General features: G+C 45.1%; 1 protein-coding gene across 2 annotated transcripts in view; it reads left to right on the forward strand.

Annotated features, from left to right (window-relative positions):
• The window catches only part of OTUD5 (OTU deubiquitinase 5), a 59158-nt gene extending 42320 nt beyond the window's left edge, over positions 1-16838 (forward strand). For both annotated transcript variants that reach the window (XM_087710783.1, XM_087710784.1), the window contains exons 3-9: positions 9122-9186; positions 9990-10146; positions 10293-10441; positions 11744-11929; positions 12095-12305; positions 13964-14077; positions 15077-16838. In XM_087710783.1, the coding sequence (XP_087566909.1) occupies positions 9122-9186; positions 9990-10146; positions 10293-10441; positions 11744-11929; positions 12095-12305; positions 13964-14077; positions 15077-15198 (1004 nt within the window). In that variant the 3' untranslated portion in view covers positions 15199-16838. The remainder of the gene's footprint in view (positions 1-9121; positions 9187-9989; positions 10147-10292; positions 10442-11743; positions 11930-12094; positions 12306-13963; positions 14078-15076) is intronic.
• Positions 16839-21812: the final 4974 nt, after the last annotated feature.

Below are 21812 nucleotides of genomic sequence, written 5' to 3' on the forward strand. Positions count from 1 at the left end.
CACACTCAAGCCTTCCTCCTGAGTAGATGCTCTCGAAATGTGGGTTGGGCCTGATACTAGAGAGTGGTATTAAAACATGTGTTTGGCCTTGAACTGGTAATCTCCCTGAAGACTGTTACACAGAGATCAAGAAAAAGACGTTCCGATATTTGTTTTCTCTTGAACCCTTCAAACAGGACCATTTGGTGGATTGCGTCAACCTTCTTGCTGAAATATTTTCTTTCCTGCTGTTAGGTTTTTCAGTCAAGCGCTAAGAAGTTAAAAGGGTTCCACCACAAAACCGCGGAGGACAAAATCGCGCTTGACGAAAGCGCGCATTTGACGTCATCACAGCGCGACGAAAACATCGTGCTGTGATCGAAAAATGTAAAAATAAAGCGAAAACCTTACCCTAACCCCCCCAAACCTAACCCTAAACCTAACCCTTAACCTAACCCTAAATCTAACCCTAAACCTAACCGTTAACGTAACGCTAAACCTAACGCTAACCCTTAACCTAACGCTAAACGTAACCCTAACGCTCTAAACCTAACCCTAACCCTTAACCTAACCCTAAACCTAAACCTAACCCTTACCTTTATGTGAATCGGCTTGCTTTAATTTAAATTTTATTTCAATTTTTAATTTTTTTCATCGCGCTGTGATGACGTCACATGCGCGCTTTCGTCGATTGCGATTTTGTCCTCCGCGGTTTTGACGGGTCACGCTTAAAAGTGCCCTTCCCATTGGGTGCCTTCTTTGCCAACAGTGGTGCTAGAAGGGCATACAATATTACACTCTGGATCAGCCTACAGGATCGGCCTTCTCCAATCGCTGTGCTAGCTAGCAATTCTAGAGATGGAGCGAGGACATATTTGGAAGGTGCCAGACTAGGCAAGGATATCCAAGAAAGTTTCACTCCTGAGGCATCTTCTGTCAGTGGTGCCCTTCCTTCAGTGTGTGTGCAGGTTGCTAGACTACAGAAGGCTGGAACAAAGAGAAAAAGAAAGGATAGCTGAGCATATGGATGTGATGGATTGAAACAAAGGGACTCAACTGAAATGATGCCGAAGGATCAGGAGGTTACAGTGCCCGGTTTAAGCAAGGCCTGTATTATTTGTGTGAAGGAATGATGCTGAGGTGGCTGTCTCCATTTGGGGAAAGCAGCTACAACGAGGCAAAAATGCTTCCCATTCCCCACTTCCCTCAGGCTAAGCCCATGCTTTCCCCCAAAGAGCAGTAAAGGTTTACAGGCTCCAGAACCTTGAAAAGAGATAGGCTCTTCCTTCCTTCCTTCCTTCCTTCCTTCCTTCCTTCCTTCCTTCCTTCCTTCCTTCCTTCCTTCCTTCCTTCCTTCCCCCACTCCAGTTTAGTCACAAGTATTCAGGTGTAAAGCTACATGCCATTGCTCATACACAACTTTTACCCCATTTATCCCCCTAACCTACAAAAGTGTGGGTGTGTAGAAAAAGGGGGTTAGAAGATGACAAGCAGGCAGGGAAGCGGGAAGCATAGTCTGGGAATATACAATGATTAATAGACAAGTAAGAAAACTTATCAGTCAGTTGCCAAGATCAGCTGCAATCAGTAGCCCATTGGGATGTGTTTCCTGCCTGGAGCTTGGCAGCAGCCAGAAAAGGCATAATCACCCTGAAGCAGCACCTAATCCCAAAGGGCAATAACTTTTGGGGGAAGACAAAGGTTGAATGTTTTATAAGCTTTTATTTGTTACATGGTCTTATTTGTGTGGTTACATCAACTTGCAAAACCTAGGAGGGTGGAGCTAAACAGCAGCCTATGGTTAGGGATATTGTGTGCTACAGTAAAGTATTTTGTACAGTTATTGTCTATGCTGTGGGGTATCCGGTCCATGGAAAACAACCCTCACAATCTGCACTCTCTTTGATGATACTGTTCACAAGCGTTACCTTCCAATAATATATTTGTGCAATCGCTTTTACATACTGTAGGCCCAAATTGTGAAGTTATTGTCAGGTCTGTTTCTGCAACTTTTGAACAGAAATGCAAAAAGTAGTGGATTAGAAGGATGCCGGAACTAGCCTGGAATCTCTCCGGATAATTTTGAAGACGGAATTCTTCCGCGAAGTGTTTGGGGTGCTGCATTTTTATAGTTTATTATAATGTTGTTCCATTGTTTGGTTTTATTATATGTTTTGTTCATTGTAAACTGCTGAGAGTCCATTCTGATTTAATTCAATTCAACCAATCAATCAATAATTGGTGGACTGTTTTTATTTTATTTCATTTTATTGCAAGCAAAGCCACATATGTTTTACTGGCAAGCTGTGGCCTCAGCCTTTATTGAATCGGGAAGGAGCATGACAAGGGATTTGATCAATAAAGATAACTTGGTTCCTTGAATGAGATAGAACTTGACTCCCTAACCTCAGGTTTGGGGGTTTCTTTTATCACTTGGATAAATAAAGGAAGTAAAATAGGTCCACTGAATGGTTCAACTTGATCCTTGAGATAGTTTAGTTTGTTTGTGTCTATAAATCAATCAATCAATCCAGGGAAGGAAGGAGCTTTTCAAGAAAGCAATGATTTACTGTACTGATGTATTCTAGTTTATCTACTAGCTAACTCACTGCAAAACACCCTTTCCTGGGCTTTATTTAGTGCAGATAGTCTCCCTTCTAAATCTAACACCTTGCTTAATTTGTTTTTAGATGTTTTGGGGAATTTTTTGGTGTAGGCTGAGAATTTTTAAAGCCCAAAGAGCATTGAGTTTCTTTGAACTGCATTGTAGCTGATCTTCCAGAGATGAGTCACTTGCCTCTACTTCCCATTTTATTTTAATTCACTTCTACCCAGAAAAAAAAATACATTCTGATAAGACAGTGCTTCAAGTGAAAAAGACACCCAGAAATGGAGTATCCAGTGTTTCTGGTCAGGAAAGCTTCTTCCCCTTTGTTGACTGACCTCCAAGTCTGCATTCTTCATTCTACCTCTGGCCTTCATTGGAATGCTTTGGGGATTTTCCCCCTTGATTTTTTCAAAAGAAGTATTTCTGATTATACGTTTTCGGGGTTTCCCCTGGACCATTTGTGCTCATGCGCAGAGAACGCTGTTTGATGGCAAAACAATAGCGCACCTCACTGAACATCGTAAGACAATATTCAGAATCCTGTGATGCAAAAGTTCAGCCTTCATCAGATCAGTGTAAAAGGATGGCTTGAATTTGCGTGACTTAACACTGATGTGACTAGCTTTGACATCAGTTAGCTCGAGACACCAACAGCCTGGTGACTTGGCTATTGATCAAGTTAGCCTTAAAGCAGTGTTTCTCAACCTTGGCAACTTGAAGATGTCTGGACTTCAACTCCCAGAATTCCCCAGCCAGCATTCGCTGGCTGGGGAATTCTGGGAGTTGAAGTCCAGACATCTTCAAGTTGCCAAGGTTGAGAAACACTGCCTTAAAGGAGAGTTTCATCAGCACCAGATGCACTGCTCAATGTTCTCAACTAATTATTAAGCAAGATAGATCAGCTTGTTAGCCCTTGGCTTGATGATGAAAAAAGTGCGGGCGGGTCACTTTAGCTCTTAACTGCTTCCTCCCAGGTCTTTCAAAAATAATGCAAATGTGTGGCAATATCAACTAATCCGGATTGAGGGGCATCTCGATCGGTTTTGCACACACACACACACACTGAATTGGCAGCGCTACTCCTGAAATTATCTGAATTGCAACCGTTTTGAAAGTGCAGATAAGAGAGGCAATGTTACTATGGGGTTGTGGTCAACCTTATTGTACAGCTTGGACATCTTCACCCTTGTGCCCTTGATACACATTTGTTTTACTGGGATATTATTGCTGGTTGGAATGGTGGGAGTTGAAATCCAGGACCTCAGGATTTAGGGACAGGCTGCCTTCTCTGATTAAAAAAAATATGTTTTGGGTTAGAATGGTATTCTTGGAATCTGCAGATACCATAGCTTATACTGGTGAATGCTTGATGAAATGTTTCATTCACGCAGTTGTCTATTCCAACAGTTTTCCCCAGAAACAGATCAGTTCTTGTGGTAAGAAGCATTCTTGGAAAGTAAAAGAACTGGGGGAAAAAAGAACATATAAAGTAAGAAGTTTTTGTTCTTCAGCACTTTTGCTGTCACATTTTTTTTAATGAAACCACGAGATCCTTAATATTCCTCTTTATTTGCTATAGCCTTTCCTCCTCTGTGTTTTAAGCATTTGGCTGAGGGAATAGCATCACAGAGGCCTCTTTAAAACAACCCCCCCCCCAAAAAAACAAGCATGTCCTGGAAGATAGTGCAGAGATCCAAAGTCCCATTGATACCTGTTACTTCTATTTCTAACGCGTAGTTCGTGCATCTGGGTCTAGTGTGCACATTCACCAATAAAACCGAAGCTTAGCATAACCGCAACCCCAGTTTCGGAGAAAAGCCCATGACCCATGTGATTTGCTGGAACTGCTGGCTTTACTTCTCCACAACAGAAACCACATCCTTGTTTACATGGGGTGGGGGGGGAGAAGAGATGAGTCACTTGCTCCCATGATGCAGTGGGCAGCAGCCCGCCAAAAACTTTTTGAGCAATAATCATTTTGACGGTTGCTTTGTCACTGCTACCTGATGAGGGGATGGCATAACAGAAGGAGCTTGGGTGGAGACAGCGCCAATGAGACCAGGTGTCTCCCATTGGCATCCTTGAGAGAGAACACATCTAATAGCTCCCGTCTCCCCTCTCTTCCACTGTACAGAACATTCCAGAACATCACCGGCATAAGAGTGGCTTTGAGGATGGGGTTCCTTCAGAAACACCATGTTATTTTCAAGCAATGTGCCACGCTCCTGGCTATTTCGTTCAGTTTCAGTTTTGGTTTATTTGTATGCCGCCCTTCTCCAGGAGGGACTCAGGGCGGCGAACAACTCAAAAGGGGAAAGGGAACATAAACAACAGTACACATAATTAAAATACACGAAAATCACACAGCCATACCAGTCGAGAGGGGAGGGGAACTCATCAACCCCAGGCCTGCCGGCACAGCCAGGTTTTGACGGCTTTCCGGAAGGCCTGGAGAGGGGTGAGGGTCCGAATCTCCACGGGGAGTTCATTCCAAAGGGCCAGAGCTGCAACAGAGAAGGCCCTCCCCCGGGTGGTAGCCAGATGGCATTGGCTGGTAGACGGAACCCGGAGGAGGCCGACCCTGTGCGATCTGACGGGTCTTTGGGAGGTAATTGGCAGCAGGCGGTCTCTCAAGTACCCAGGTCCAATACCATGAAGGGCTTTCCTGCCCTACTAAATTCTGAATCCATGCAGTCTTATGGCAGGCCAGGTTTCCCTCCTCCGCTAGCATTGTACAAGGAGTCCTTATATAGCAACTGCCATGTTTAGCAACCACTCACAGTTATGACAAAGGCGAAAAAGTAACTTTACGGACTTCACAAGTCGGTAAATCAAAGGAAAACTGAAATAAGGGCATGGTCACTTAGTGACCGGTTTGTTTAACAACCAAGTTGCTGGTCCCAATTGTAGTCGCTAAATGAGGACTACCAATAGATGCCTATGTATGCATTTGGTTACTTTAATTTTGATGCTGCCCAACTCCCAAGTGACTCTCTGCAGTTTGCAGTGTAAACCAGTCAATAACATAAATTTTAAAAAAAATACAAAGGGAGAATAATATTTGGTGCTGGAAAGCTGGCTAGTGCATCCTTTGACTTCTCAGATGACGCCACCTTAAGCAACAAGGGCAGAACGCAGGGAGAGGTTGCCCCCATGCTCCTCCAAAAACAGCTCGGAGCTACGCATTTCAGTAAGGATTGGATCTCTGAATGACTTAAATTTAGTGTGCAATTGAGCATGTGGAAGACGGCATAACTTTTATTTAACTCTTCAAAAGGTCTTGGCCTGGCCCTCCCAAGAACAACAACAAGAACCTGCCTGCTTTGCATCTACTTAATGTGCCTTTCCAACGAGGGTGGGTGGGTGAGGGTGTTTGTTGCTGTTTGCTCCAGATATACCCCATGAGGATGTTGTGGTTCCCGACAGCTTCAGAGGAGTTGCACAAAGAGTCCTGTCTGTGCCTGAAGCAATGGCAGATCTGCTAGGCGGTTGTGAAGGCAGGAAGAGAAGCAAACGAGGAGGGCCGAAGGCATGGTGCAGAAAAGGAGAGGCATTGTGGCTTACAAGGATGTAGGTAGAGGCAGGAAGATGCCATTGAGGAAGGAGTCCATGGGTCTTATCCTGGTGGGTCGGTCATGCCGTTTTTCCTTCTTTTGAAGATTTGCTTCCTCCGCTTCCCCTGTTTTTCCTCTGCCATGCCAGCTCCACCAAATGGAAAGATGCAAAAGATCAAATTCTCCCTCACCATGGCTACAGCAACTTACAAGGCTTAACCCACTGCATTGTTGCCTAGGCTTTGCTTTCCACCACTGTTGCACTCATCATCCCACAATCATTGATCAGAGTTGTAATTAAACATGTCTGAAAAAAGGCTGTAGCAAAATAATGCCTGTGTGGTTGAGGATATTGCCTTATTATAGGTGGTCTTCAACTTACAACCATCGCTTAGCAACTGTTCAAAGTTACAGCACACATACACACACACCCAAGGCTACTTACAACCCAGATTTGATGTACTGATGTGCATCCCCACACACACACAAACATACACACAATCAGATGATCGCATTTTTGGTGCTCAGCAATCAACCCACACTTACGACTGTTTGCAGTGTCGTGTGACTGCAATTTCCAGCAAAAATAAAATAAAATACACCATTGCACTTCACCACCATCACATTTGCTTGCTGCAGTGATTCCCTTAACAACCACTGCAAAAAAGGTTGTAGAATCAGGTACAATCCGTGACATTGTAGAGAAGGAGTGAGTGGCCAGCAAATGACTGTCCCTCTGAAAGGAGCTTCAAGACATTGACGTTTTCAAGCCCAACTTTTTTTTTCTTTTTCAAAACTACAAAAATAAAATTATTATTTTTTTATTTTAAGGCCCCAGTGGTGTCTCTTCTCACCTCTTCAGCCCAACCGACTGAAGCATAACACCATATCACCACCATTTGCACCAACAATTGTAGGGCATGATCCAGAAGTACAGATAGATCAACAGAGAAATCCCTCACACCGATTTTGCTGTGTTTAACTGGATTCTCAAGGAATTCCTCTTTCTTTGTGATCCCATTTCCCATTTTCTTTGGATTTGACTGCCGCCGATTCACCAAAAAATACTTGAACTGTGCATTTGTGCTTTTAATAAAAACAGAACTTGGAATCGTTTTTTTTTCCAGAACAATTTGAATGAGATCAACTTTCCCAAATCTAGTGCTACTGATTGAATTAAGCTAATTCAATGATTTGATTAAATTCTGCTATATCAGTTACAGCAGGATACGGAAGTGTTTAGAAACTGTTTAAACAGATCAAAATAGGGAGAAGTGTTGGCACTTCTCTGCAAATGCTTCTTTGATACACTATGGTGCTGTCTAATTTATTTTCCAGAAATATTCCTTTGCCTGCTTCTAATTTTGCGTGATCCTCCTGAACTTTGCATCAGTAAGTTTTTCCCTCACTTGTCTCTGGAATTATCCCTCTCTAACCTGCAGAGACTTCCATTTTAAGATGGGAAAGCTGCTTTGTCTTGCTTTTTGTTGCCTTTTCAGCACCTCTTATCAGTTTCATTACGAATTCATTTGTTTCCCTCCTTGTGGTTTGAGTTGATGAAGAATGGAACCAGAGCTTTCAGGTTTTGATTGCTAGATTACTCAGTGAAAGATTTAGTTTGACTTATTTTTGAACTGCACGTAGAAGGGTAAAGTTTTGGCAAAAAGGGGAAAACCATTTTAGCGCTGCAAGAAAGAGGAAACACATCTTTTTTCAGTTTAATGGATGTCCCTGAATCAAATGTTGTGTTGCAGATGGTACTAGTGGAATAAAATTGCATACCATAAAGGCAAACCCATAGTTCCATGTTTATCTGCCATGAGAGGATTTGAACCTTGATGGAAGTTGTAGAATTTGATCAACCAATCCCTCAAAATGAGACATGGGATTGGTGGTACTTGCCTTCAAGAAAGTGTTGAATTGTAGAAACCAAATAATGATTTCTGACTTTGCATTTCAACTTAGGAGAAGGAGAGAAGCCAATGTCTCTTATAGTATCTCTTACTTCTTCCTCCCTTGATTTGCTGTACTGCTACGCAACTTGTATATTTTTTTTAAAAAAAAGAAATCAAAAATAAAATCTTGTTTCTTTGCTCAGAAAAAAATCTGGATCTGAATTTTCATCCCACTTAAAAATAACAAGAAATTTATTTGAGGCCGAGGCCTTCTTGGCTGCAGATTCTGAAAGACCTCAGTTTTTTACTCTTATTGATCATTCTTCTGGATCTTTGAGTAGCTTACATACAGTCGGAAAACTGGGTGGCCTGGAAGATACAACACCAAAAGAAAAAGGGAAAAAAAAAAGCAAGGAGTAGGGCTGGGAGTGGAGCAAACCTTGCAGTGGTGGGATTCATCCGGTCCGCACCTATTCGGGAGAACCGGTTGGTAACTTTCTAAGCAGTTCGGAGAACCGGTTGTTGGAAGAAATCTCGTTTTTTCCCACTTTACAGGGCTAATCCTATAAGGAAGGCAGGAAGGAAACTTTCTGGTGTTGTTTCTAGCCTAATCTTTATTGTCCTACTTACAGAAACTGCCTCATGGGTTAACCCTTATTACATTGTAATAGCTAAGGTGAAGCTTCCTTCGACGTGGGTGATGTTGAGTTGGCCACGCCCACCCAGTCACATGAGCACCGAGCCCCACCTACCCAGCTGGTCATTAGGGCAGAGAACCGGTTGTTAAATTATTTGAATCCCACCACTGAAACCTTGATACTAATTATTAAATAGTAAAGCTTAAAAGGTTAGTAACAGTAAAGATGAAAAGAAAGTCTGGGAAATGGGTCTTCAGGCATTGCCGACGATGAGGTGCCTCTACGTCTCATCTCCTTTCCAGGGGTCACATCGCCTTCCTTCCCCATCAGACGCAAGGAAAAAAAAGGGATTGAGGCCTAGACTTCTGCACCCAGTTTTTCTAGGCCTTTCTCGGGAAGCCAAGTGTGGTCTTGCACTGATATTGTTCTCCTGTTTTCTTTTCATAGCTGACCAGGTATACGGTGACCAAGACATGCATGAAGTGGTTAGGAAGCACTGCATGGACTACTTGGTGAGTGAGAGTGGGAGTGAGAGTGCGGAGGGCAGATTTCCACCACCATCTCTTGAGTCTGACATTCAGGACTGCAGCTGTCAGGCATCCTGGCAAGAACCAGGGCAGATCAGGTTAGGCTCCTGGGCAGCTGTCTCTGGAAAAAAAGGGCCTCTTTCCTGCACAGGAATTTTCCTGAAACCTGAAGCTCTGTATCTGCTACTGCAGTCATCAGTTATCTAGCCAGTGGGGGGGAAAAAATGCCTCCATTTTTTTTAAAATTTGCGTCTGCAACTCAGCCGCATTTCACTGTTAAGAACAAAACCCAAAGCATTCCCCACCCCCAATTCCCCCCCCCCACCCCCCAAATTTGCTAGCACGGATCAGAAGGTGTCAAGTCTAAATTCTGTATTGACCAGCTGCTTCTAAAAGTTGAGGTTCAAGCAGACATCTGTGAATGGTTTGCAAGCAACGGGGGGGCAGCGCTGGCCTTGCACAATCGAAAGGGAAACGATTCTGCACAATTGCTTTGAGTATGCTGGAGCAGAAGCGGCTTCCCCCTCCCTCCCTCCCTCCCCCCAACACTTCCCATGTCTCTGGATTAACTCAGTTGTACAAGTGGCCTTGTTTAAACATGGCTCCCGCTGCGTGAGCTCCAGTGATACCCCTTGATCGGGGAACCCCTTTTTCCACTGACTGGATAAAGCGTCAAGGATTTATATTGAGAGCCCTTCTTTGGAAACCCATCGCCCTGCCCTTGCTTCTTTTGCCCACCTGGGAGACTGGCTGCTTCCCTCTCATCTTGAGGCCCTCCCTTGTTTCAGATGAAGAATGCCGACTACTTCTCCAATTACGTGACAGAAGATTTCACCACTTACATTAACCGCAAACGGAAAAACAACTGTCATGGCAACCATATTGAGATGCAGGCTATGGCAGAGATGTACAACCGACCTGTGGAGGTTTACCAGTATGGCACAGGTATAGGCACCTGTTTCCCCTGTTTCAGTTGCATCCCTGATTCTTCTGTACATCCATCCGGGCAAGTGGAGTTGTTGCTTCCCTGCCTGTTCTACAGAAGAGCCAACGTCACCCATCCTGTCCTGCCATTTTTTTTCCCCTTCCAGAGCCCATCAATACTTTCCATGGCATCCATCAGAATGAGGATGAACCCATCCGGGTGAGCTATCACCGCAACATACATTACAACTCCGTGGTGAACCCCAACAAGGCTACCATTGGGGTGGGACTAGGGCTGCCCTCCTTCAAGCCAGGGGTGAGTTTTTCCTGGTTGACATCGGGGGGGGGGGGGTTAGGATGGGCAAAAGGTTGGGGGCCAATGTCCTGCTCCATTCTCATTCTGCATGACCTGGACTATTAGCTTCACTATTATCCAGGATAATAGTCAGGAACGGCCCGGCTTTGGAAGATTGGGGCGAAGAAAATTTTATAAGGAGGCTTATGAGAAACTTTCATAATGTGTTTTGTGAGCACAACTTTCCAATATGGACACACAAAGTTTGGAGGGGATGGGGTGTAAGGTCTACATTTGGCTTTTGGAGCTGCATTCCAAAAAAAATGGACATGTCTAAGATTAAATAATAGCTGGACCCTCTAATATTGATGGAATTTTAACTTAATTCAAGTACTTAACTGTGACTATCTTATAATTTTTTTCCTTGTAATCATGTTACTATTTTCCCTTTCTGTCTCATTCAAAAATATATGTTGACGGCAACATTTGGAATGAAGGATGCTTGTGGGGAGGACTGCAGCCAAGATTTGGAGGAGCTTTAACATATGAACCTCTTTCCCAAAGAATAAAACAGTTGCTCCAATAGAGCTTGGTCACATTTGATAACAATTAATTTGACCCTACTTTTTCTGTCTTCAAAAACACATTTTAAAACAGATAGCTCTTTTTAAGCTGTAGTGCAGTGTTTTACAGGCTTGATGACTTAAGATGTGTGGACTACAGCTCCCAGAATTCTGCAGCCAGCATGTTCATACATGACACCAGCCAGTCATCAAGGTTGAGAAGCACATTGTTGCAGTGCATAGGTCAGAGGTCCCACACATCCTGTAGGGGCAAGAAAATCTGTCCAAATCATGGCTTACTACCGTAGTCACCCTGATTGCTCTATACACTTCTCATGTAACCACCTGGCCAAGCAGGTCTAGCCCATCCTCTCATGCCAGCTGGGGAATTCTGGAAATTTGAAGTCCACATATCTTCAAGCTCCCATGGTTTAGAAACGGTTCCAGCCTGACCCCTCAGCTGCTAGGAGACCACCATCGGTCTCCTTCCCAGATCTAGCAAAGGAACCATTCTCTAAGGCTGCTTCTATACTGTTTATGGTGATTTAATCCATCTCTTCCCTGTATCAGGGAGAAACTGAGCACCTGTCTGTTCTCCCTAGGGGACCACTGGGCAAATGCTTCCTATTCTGCGCCACCGCTGGTATTTGGAGGGATATTCACATGTTGCAGCTTCTCTGTTTGAGGCGGGGGGGGGGGGGAAGGCTTCGAGTTGTTAGGACTGCGCCGCTCTTGCTAAATCCCCTTTTGCTCCTTGTAGTATGCAGAGCAATCCTTGATGAAGAATGCCATCAAGACCTCAGAGGAGTCCTGGATCGAGCAGCAGATGCTGGAGGATAAAAAGCGAGCGACCGACTGGGAAGCCACCAATGAGGCCATCGAAGAACAGGTTGCCAGAGAGTCTTATTTGCAATGGCTGCGCGACCAGGAAAAGCAGGCCAGACAGGTTTGGCTCTCTTTTCTTTGCACAGGAGGCAAATAAGAGCTGTCAGGATACCCCGGGGTCCCTGCGGGCATGGGCATGAGTAGCTAGTCCATTTTTGGCAATGGGAATTTTTTATTTTTAAAGGCCTTAGTCCCTTGACAAGCTCCCCTGCTCTTCTTCCCTCAGCCCCGCAAAGCCAGTGCTACTTGCAGCTCCGCCACGGCAGCCGCAGCAAGCGGTTTGGAAGAATGGAGTGGCCGTTCCCCACGCCAGCGCAGCTCAGCTTCTTCCCCAGAACACCCCGACCTGCACAATGAGCTGAATGCTGCCAAACCCCCTTCTCCTGGGAGCACTGCAGCCCTAGCACTTACCAAACCCCCCTCGCCCTGTGCTCCAGGTGAGTGTTCTGTGGATTGGGACGGAATGCTGTAAAACCATTCTGTGGATTGGGGCGTAAGGCTACAAGATTCACGCTGCCAGACTCTGCCCTATGATGTCCTCAAGCAGCGTGACTCTTACAGCATCCTTAGACAGGGCCTGTGGCCTCCCAATGTTAAATAACATTCTCTTACAAAAATGTCTGGGATCTTCCTGGATTACTACATTTTATAAGACTGCAGTATCGTCATGCAACATCCCTGAATTCTTCATATCATAACTTTTCTATGTATTTTTAATTGTCAGTCATAAGACAGGGATGGTTATGCAACATGTCAATTTCCTGCCTACATAGTAGTTGCCCTGGGTTTTCATCCGGGAACCAAGTTACTTGTGCAATAGCATTAAAACCATACGACAGATACTACTAAACAAACTATAACATATCTTAACGTACAGAGACTGGGCCTTCCTTTTGAAGGTGCAAAGGGTGACTGGAAGAGCACTGTGCTTTCTTCCTTCATAGCTGCATCCTTCCCACCAGTTTGGAGAAAAAAACATATAGAAGGTAATCTGATTAGAACAGGAGCAAAAATGAGAGAACTAATTTTGCATACATTCAGAAAATGGCCAGGCACTTTTTAATTGAGCTGTTTGAGAAACTATATTAATGAAAATATAATAGTGCGTTAAAGTCTACTTGAACAAAAGTTGGAGATGATGTCCTTTTAAGCCAAAATACCTAATTCCTAACTTTAACATAAGATTTAATTTTGCAGAGTTAGAAACTAAAAGAAGGCAATTCAGAAGAGCAGAACAACCCAGAGACAAGAATAGCTTAACATCTAGTAGTTAGAAAGTAGGTTTTCCCCCCCACTAGGCAGATCTTCATAGCCATGTTCTGCTGAAGCGCCATTGCAATAGCAATAGCAATAGTTAGACTTATATACTGCTTCATAGGGCTTTCAGCCCTCGCTAAGCGGTTTACAGAGTCAGTATATTGCCCCCAACAACAATCCGGGTCCTCATTTTACCCACCTCAGAAGGATGGAAGGCTGAGTCAACCTTGAGCCTAGTGGGATTTGAACAGCCGAACTGCTGAACTGCAGTCAGCTGAAGTAGCCTGCAGTGCTGCATTTAACCACTGCGCCACCTCGGCTCTTGGGAAGAGATATCCTAACCCTAATTTTATCTTTGTTTCCTGGCCTACGGGAGGCAAAATCAACCAGTGCAACCCATCTACGCACAGTTTAAATAGCACCTTGAATGACTCTATTGCAGAGAGAACAGTAAATGGATGATGAACTTGGGTCATAATTTACGTGCCATGGCAGAATCCACACCGTTTTTTTAACCCTTGTGCATTGCATTAGGATTGGTGGGTTACCCCTTTTTTTTTTTTTAAATGAAAGTTGAAATTCTCAGGAATCCTATCATGGCTCATTAATCCTTTTATCTATACTAATTTCTGCCTTGCAAAGTTGTGGCAGACATTTTGCATTTCCAAGGAATGTAGATCTTGCAGGTGTCACTTTTCAGCAGAAAAACAATTGTTGACATTCCTCTAAAGATAAAAGTTGTATTTATGTAAGTCTTGAGAGAGCCATCTGCAATAAGGCACTCGGTTCTGAGCCCTGCAATGCAAAGTTTTCATTTGCAGTTTCCACCCCCTCACAGGTACAAGCAGCCAGCTGTCTGCAGGCGGTGGGCGAGTAACCCCGCCCTTAGTGTCGTTGTATCCAGCCCTGGAGTGCCGGGCAATAATGCAACAGATGTCGCCCACAGCATTCGGTAGGTGCCCTCATTTTGCCCTGCAGGCATGACTGGAATCTTGGATTAGCCAGTTTTCAGCTTTCGTACCTTTAAAAAGCAACGCCTTCTGGCGCTGAAAGCAATGCCAGTGTTATTGCCTGTCTCGTTAGTTTCACTCTATAGAGTCTCGTGTGTTAAAATGCTCCCAACCTTTGATCCTTAATCCTGTGGGCTGGGTGTAAAGGTTTAAACTGCCCTTTTCCAGGTTTTATACAAAAAGCCAGCTGGCTTTTGCGCAAGATGACGTCCTCTAGTAGCTGCAGCCACCGCAGGTTTCCACGGCATCCAAATCTTAATATTTATTTATCCATAGCGTGAAGTTGATCATTTGTCTTATCTGTTTTTCTTTTTTTTGGTATAGGAAAAGAAGAATACAGTCAAAATAAGAGTGTTGTAATTACCATTAGTGCATCACACTTGTTTTAGGGTTTAGCCCAGTGTTTCTCAACCTTGGCAACTCGAAGATGTCCGGACTTCAACTCCCAGAATTCCCCAGCCAGCATTCGCTGGCTGGGGAATTCTGGGAGTTGAAGTCCGGACATCTTCAAGTTGCCAAGGTTGAGAAACACTGGTTTAGCCGATTTAAAAAAAACGGGAAAGATGGGAATCTCGCCCAAATTCAGCAGCCCCGAAGGGGCTGTGGGCTCTGTAGAAATGAATCTGGGAAAGCTGCAAGTGGTTAGCGTGAGAAGCCCCTGCAGCCCTGCTCAGAGCATTAAATGAGCTGGTGGAAATGGGATTTGTGGCAGGGGAGCTAAACTGACCCTGCGTGTATGAAAGAGGATGGTGGCCAAGAGGAGTCAAAAAGAACAGGGGACGTGGCAGTCCAAAACAGGTTTGGAAGAAGCCTCGCTTCCATCCTCGAGCATTGACTGTGCTGGTAGAGGCAGAGCCAAGCTTGCTTGATAGACACGATTCCCTCGTTCTGCTCTTCCTCCCCTCCTTGACCGTTTTGCCCCTTTGCCTGTCTTTGGCCAGGTCTGAGCGACTGGGACGACGACGAGATCCTGGCCTCGGTGCTGGCCGTTTCGCAACAGGAATACTTGGAAAGCATGAAGAAAGGCGCCCTGCACAGAGACAGTGGTTCCGACAAGAGTTGATACCTGGCTCCGGCTCTTGCGTTCGCCTGACACCCCTTCGGTGCATGTTTTGGCCAGGAAGGATGATAACACTTGGAAACCCCCTCTCCCCTCCTCCACTGCTGCTGATCAAGGCTCTTCCGCTGCCCCCCTTTGCTCCACCCCCCCCCCCCACTTTTGGCTCTCCGCAGAAGACTCTCCCCTCTGGTGCGCTGAGAAACAGACGGGTGCAAGAGAGCGACGGGAATCTCTTCCACAAGGAGCTGAAACACTCACAAACGGGGGCATGCTGGGCTTTCCCCTTCATCCGCCGTTTTTCATTATTAAAAGAAATGATTGAACTGGTCCTCAAGAGAGCCCTCCCCCCCCCCTTTGGATCGGAGGGCTAGAGTCTGCCTGCGGGGGGGGGTTGAGGGGAGGGGAGGAGAACGGACGTTGGCTTTAGGGGTGTGGAGAGAGAGCATAGCTGCCTCGACAGAAGGAAAATGCCACTGTGGGGCCTGCTGGTTTCCCCGACCCTGGAGGCAGTGGGGGAATCATGTGTAATTTGGGGGCAAGGAGAAGAGGTGTTTGATAGGACGTCACTTGTCTTCTGCTCTTTCAGCCACATTCCCTGCCCTTAAAGGAAAGGTTTCCAGCAAAACAGGCCCTAAATCTGCAGCCATTGAAATCATTCTGCCTTCCTCCAAAGAGAAGTCGTCCCCCCCCCGCCCTCCTTGTCTGTAAGATGCTGTCCCCTTTTTCACTCAGTGCAATAGCCTCTCTCTCTCTCCCCCCACCCACCCCCCCACCTCTTTGTTCACGGGTGGCTCCTGGCCACCCGCCAGGCATCACTTCTTCCACCATTGCCAATGGGGTTGGTCTAACTGCTCTCACGGCTGTGCTTCGTTGGCCTTGGTCCCTCTTGCTGCTGCCTTTTCGATTCTCCCTGTGCCTAGCAGCAGAGGGAGAGGGGGGGCTCCGCTCACCGCTCAGCGTCAGGACTTCCCCCTGAGCAGGTCTGCCCTTAGGGTAACGCTGAGAGGAAAAGAAATTGGGAACCCAATGGACTCTGGATAGAAAACAATGCGATGGAGGCTGCAGCTGACATGGAGCCACGCCAAGCTCTCCGGGGGGGGGGGGCAAAAAAAAATAGACTTTGACTCCCATTCTAAGGGCTGGTTCAAACCGGGGAGCCTCTCCTGGGTCCTGGACTGTTGATGGACTGGCTTGAAGGTTTAAAACAAAACCAAAAAAAAAAAAGAAAAAAAAGCCAAGGAAGGAAGTATTTCTGGTAATCTTACCTTTTCCAGGTGTGGTGTCTTCCTCACTACATACGTAGTTATAATCTACCTATTGTGGCCATTTTACTGTCCAAGCCTTGGTCTGAACAAGCGTTTCTTTACACAGTCAGATGTAAAGGAGCCACGTGCTCAGCTCCTCTTGCGTCTTTCGTGCTGAGTCCCGAGTTCCTGGAGGGACGAGAGATACGCTGACATTCCTGCCCCCCCCTCCCCACCACCATTTGTTGCTCTCTGACGCTTCAAAGAGGCATTCTTTGAAAAGTGGGGAGGGGGAGTCGTCTGCTGCTTTAGAAGATGGATCCTGGAGACTCCACGGATGGTTGGTCTAAAAGTGGTATTTGGTGCCTGAAATAAAAAATATAGGCAGAGTTGACCTCCTGCACGTTCTTTTCTCTCTCTTATTGTATTTTCTTCTACCATTTCCCCCCCCCCCCCGCACGATGGATGGCGAACTTCTCTGCATTGGAGGAGGGTGAGGGAGGAACTGAATTTGGAAAAGATGAGATGGGTGCTCACGAACCAAATATTTATGCTTCTACTTCTCAAATGCTCAGTTGAGTTTTCTGCTTTCCAGAAAACTATTCTGTCGCCAAGGAGGGGGTTATGGTTGGTTGATGTGTCTGGGACAATGAGTCTGGATCCCTCCTTTCCAGGGGATCCTTGATGGACAGTTCTTCAAGTCACCCAAGTAGGAAATGGGAAGCCATTGATGACTTGCTGAAAATGAAAATACCACACAGCGGTCTCTCCCAAGCAGGGTCATGTGCTCCACCCAAGAGCTGCCCAGCCAGTAAGGAAGGTCCCATGATCAAAAACCACTTTCTGTGAGATCAGTTGTCAGGAGAAGGAAATCATGATCTAGTACAGTGTTTTTCAACCTTTTTTTTGTGCAAAGGCACACTTTTTTCATGAAAAAAATCACGAGGCACACCACCATTAGAAAATGTTAAAAAAATTTAACTCTGTGCCTATATTGACTATATATAAAGTGTTTTTCCCACGGCACACCTTACACTATGTCACGGCACACTAGTGTGCCACGGCACAGTGGTTGAAAAACACTGATCTAGTAGAACCAAGCAAATAGTTTTGAGGTGCGTTAAATGGAGGAGATCCATGCTCAGTACCATTAGCCATTGTTCCTTTGCAAAAGGGAGGCAGGATATTGGAAAATAACAGGAATTTCTCATCATTATTGCCATAAGGGCTACCTCCTTGAAAAGCAACAAATTGAGATTCTAAGGAGCATGATAGGACTTGAAGGTGGACACTTGAAAATCATCTTTGCATGCAGGATTTCAGTCTCTTACTGGGGAGAAATAAACAAATCTCATCTGTTGATCTCTTTTTCTTTTGCATCTGGGCCTCGTTCCTTGTCTGCCCTCTTTGTCACTTAACAGGCTGCTGCTTGTGCCTCTTGGTGACACCCTCAAGGTTTCTGTGACCTGCTGTGTTGCCACCTCTGAGAACAGAGAACAGGTTTTTAATTGACATGTGGCAGTCAGGGATTGGCATTCCTTTTTCAAGTTTGTGTATTGGACGGGGGGGGGGGTTGCCTGATAAATAGCAGCCATCAATCTCCCTGTCTTCTAATGCCAATCCCTTCTCAACTCTGCTTGCAAACTAGCTTGTGCTGATAGATTTTAGGTGCAAATGCTAAGCTGTCCACAGCTGGAGAAACCCAGTCTGGTAGTCACAATCCACTTTTCCCAGAAAGTAAGAGAGACATCCTAATGACAAAAGTGGTAGGTCAGAAGCCACGTTCTGCTTGCTTTTTGTCACATTCAAGTCCAAAAGGAGGGATTATTTGGTAGCCGCACTGGGACTGCTGAATGAAAGATCTCTGTTGGGTCAGGGCAGCTGGTGCAAAATAAACCTTGTTGCTTTCCAGTGAGGCAGGAGCAATTTTGGTCAATGAAAAGTGGTTCTGAACTATTTTGGCTTCCAAATATATATGCGGTTATAGTGATGGGGGGGGGATGATAGGAGTTGTAGTCCAATGTTTTGGGAGCAAACCACAGACAGGCCAGTGGAGGGTTAACATGCTAAGGATGTATTTTGGATTGGTCCATACTTGGAGCAGAAAGAAACGGGGGAAATGCCAAGATGACAGAATAAGAAGTCTTTTCAATATGCCTGGCTGCTGTGTCTAGGGAAATACTTCCCTGTAAATAACTACAAGCAGAAAACCAACGTAAGAGGAAGTGGGCAGGAATCATTTATCTGACTGCTAGTTACTTCTTACATTATTTGCATGAAGCTTAGTAAATAGAAAAGCAATAAAAAATACTACCCGGATGGTAACAGTTCCTGTTGCATCTTGCAGATCAGATGGCGGGATGTCAAATTTAAAATATTTGATCAGTTAGTTTATCCTGGTTTCCCCTCCCCCCTCACATATACACTTTCCTCTGCTTTAAAATACAAGGTGGACAGGAGCTCTTATGTATTTCAATAATGTAAATGTTGCTAGAACATTATCCTATCTCACTTTTCTGGTATGCGGGGACAGTTTGCACTGCAACTTGGCTAGCAGAGATTTGGGGTGGAGGGATCCTCTAACGTATGTCCTCGGACACACCTTTTGACATCTCAGGAGATATTAGAAGAAGATGCAGCTGTTTCCAACATTGGAGTAGTGCAGTGGTGGGTTTCAAAAATTGTTCGAACCTACTCTGTGGGTGTGGCCTTCTTTGTGGGAGTGGCTTGCCACCCATGTGACCGGATGGGAGTGGCTTGCTGCCCATGTGACCAGATATGAAGATGCCGAGGACACTTGTCCGAACCACCTTAAATTACCTCACACACAGCCCTGGCATGCATAAGAATATGATGTAAACTTGTTTTTTAAAAGGCATCTTTGGTTTGCGTTAAAACAACTTCAACACACGGAATGTTCTGATTGCACCACAAACGCAGGAGTCATCCTTACCTTTCCCAGAGGCACTGAGGTTTATAAATATGAGCATGATAGTGTAGAATAATCATATACAAGGACCAGTGGTGGGTTTCAAAAAATTTTGGAACCTCTTCTGTAGGTGTGGCCTGCTTTCCAGGTCCACTGGTGGAACCTCTTCTAACCGGTTCGGTAGATTTGACGAACCGATTCTACCGAATAGGTGCGAACTGGTAGGAACCCACCTCTGGAGTAGTGCAGAAATAAGTAAAGTGAAGTGAGGATGGTAGCCACATGCTATTTGTGTCTAAGGACAGTGGGGTGGGGTGGGGTGGGAGGTGTGAGGAAAGAGACCAGTGCTTCCAAAATCAGGGTAAATCACCCATCATTAAGTAAAAGTGGTTCTTTGGTGACAACAAACAAACCTGTCACAACAAGGATATTTAAATTGATTTAAAGATTGTCATGCGTGCTAAAAAAAATACTTGAAAATCTCCCAAAGTATTCCTATTAAGACATAAACCAATGAATTCACCAATGGTAATCTGTTGAAATGACATAAAGATCACTCAAAAATGTGTTTTTGTAATAAAGGTAGTACCAGTTACAACCATTTATTCAACTACTAAAGTTTCAGTGCTGGTGCTGAAGGAAGGGGCTTAGGATTGGTCCGTAAAGACTTTCTGATAAATGGTTTCAGGTAATGAAAGAAAAAGTTTGGAAATCACTGTCTTAGGCAGTTCTTAGGAAGGAAGTGGAAACTTATAATGCTGCAACTAATGTGGCAGCAGAACCGGTCTTGTCCAATCAAACGCCGGCTATATTTGTGCAGTTCACTGAAGCAGAAATTTGCCAGCCACTTTTTAGCATAGTGTGAACCCTGTCCTTGTGATTAAAGTTCAGTAGGTTCTATGAATACCCAAAAGTACATGAATGTTATTAATGGATCAAGTGTTTCTACCACCTCACCCCTTTCATAGGTTATGACTGCTGACCTGAGTATACGTCCCCAACAATACCTCTTTGGATGCTCACATCTTGATGGATGTGAGAGCTAGATTTCTAATTATAGATTAAACTTTATTTAACTGAGTTGGCATCAATTTTGCTTTGACGAGAAGTTTATAACACTTGGTTTATTATATAGGGGTGTATGGGGTGTTCAGGGAGGGGTAGCACCTCTGTGTAGAGGTATGTCATGTCCTTGTAGGGCAGGTTGTTCTAGGGCAGGTTGTCCACCTTTGGTCCCCACCTGTGGCTCCTCATAGTTGTAGCATGCGTAGCGGCCACACCCTGGGCAACAGCTTCAACAAACCAGGTTGAGAGTAGCCGTTGGGTCATTGACCTTTGGTGAAAGAGGGACTTGTCTATCCCAAGCATATGAAGATAGATTAGGGCGGATTGAGCGGATGAAACCTACTCGATTAGGACAACGGTCATGAAGACGGTCCCTGTAAGCGATGTGGTACACTTAAGAGTATGGCAAGACACAAAAGACACTGGTCAACCACTGCGCCCAGCCCATCTCCAACTGAGCAAGATGGAATCTGGGAAGAGGGAGTGAGGCTGACTATGCGCACCTCTCCCTCACTTTAAGCGCAAATCTTGACATTCCCAATTCTCATGAACCTTCAAAGTCCTGTGGCGATGGACGAGTGGCGAAGCAGCAGATGTGGATACACTAGGAGCTGTAGCCGCGGACCTGCACACATGTGGCTCAGGCTTGTCTTCTTGCTGACCAAAGCAACTGCTGGATTCGGCATCTATCTGAGTGGCTGAGCAGCCTTCTTTAGAACCACACTGCTCACCTCCATAGTAAGAGGAAGGGGCTAGAAAAGGTGCCCTAAACATTCTTGCTTTATTGAACCCTGGCCAGCTTACCATGGCTGGAGGAGATCCCATTTCATGCGGTTCAATAACAAAACGTCAAACAAAACGTAAGGTGATACCACTCATCATTACCACATGGAATGTACCTGCGCTTCAAGATAACCTCTTGGCAAGTCGAAGAGAAAGAACAACAGCCCTGGTCTCCAGAGAGCTCACAAGATTTAACATCAATATTGTGGCCCTGTGTGAAACTCGTCTAGCCAATGAAGGTCAGCTCACAGAAACAGCAGGTGGTTATATATGTTATTCTTGTGTGGACACAACAGTAATGAACGCCATGAATCTGGAGTTGGCTTTGCGGTTAAGAATCATGTCTGCAAACTTGCCAGTCTTCCCAAGGGCATGAACGACCGACTCGTGACCCTGCATCTCCCACAACCGAGAGGAAAACAAGCCACACTGATCAGCGCCTACACACCTACAATGATGAATCTGAATGAAGTAAAGGACAAGTTTTGTGGAGATCTCAATGCCCTACTTTCATCCCTGAAGCGCACCGACAGTCTGATTCTACTTGGGGATTTCAACGCCAGAGTAGGATCCGATCACTCTGCCTGGAATGGCAT

Source organism: Thamnophis sirtalis, unplaced genomic scaffold, assembly GCF_051295495.1.
Source record: "Thamnophis sirtalis isolate CommonGarterSnake01/CBP01778 unplaced genomic scaffold, rThaSir2_p1.2 scaffold_3, whole genome shotgun sequence".
Lineage (NCBI taxonomy): Eukaryota > Metazoa > Chordata > Lepidosauria > Squamata > Natricidae > Thamnophis > Thamnophis sirtalis.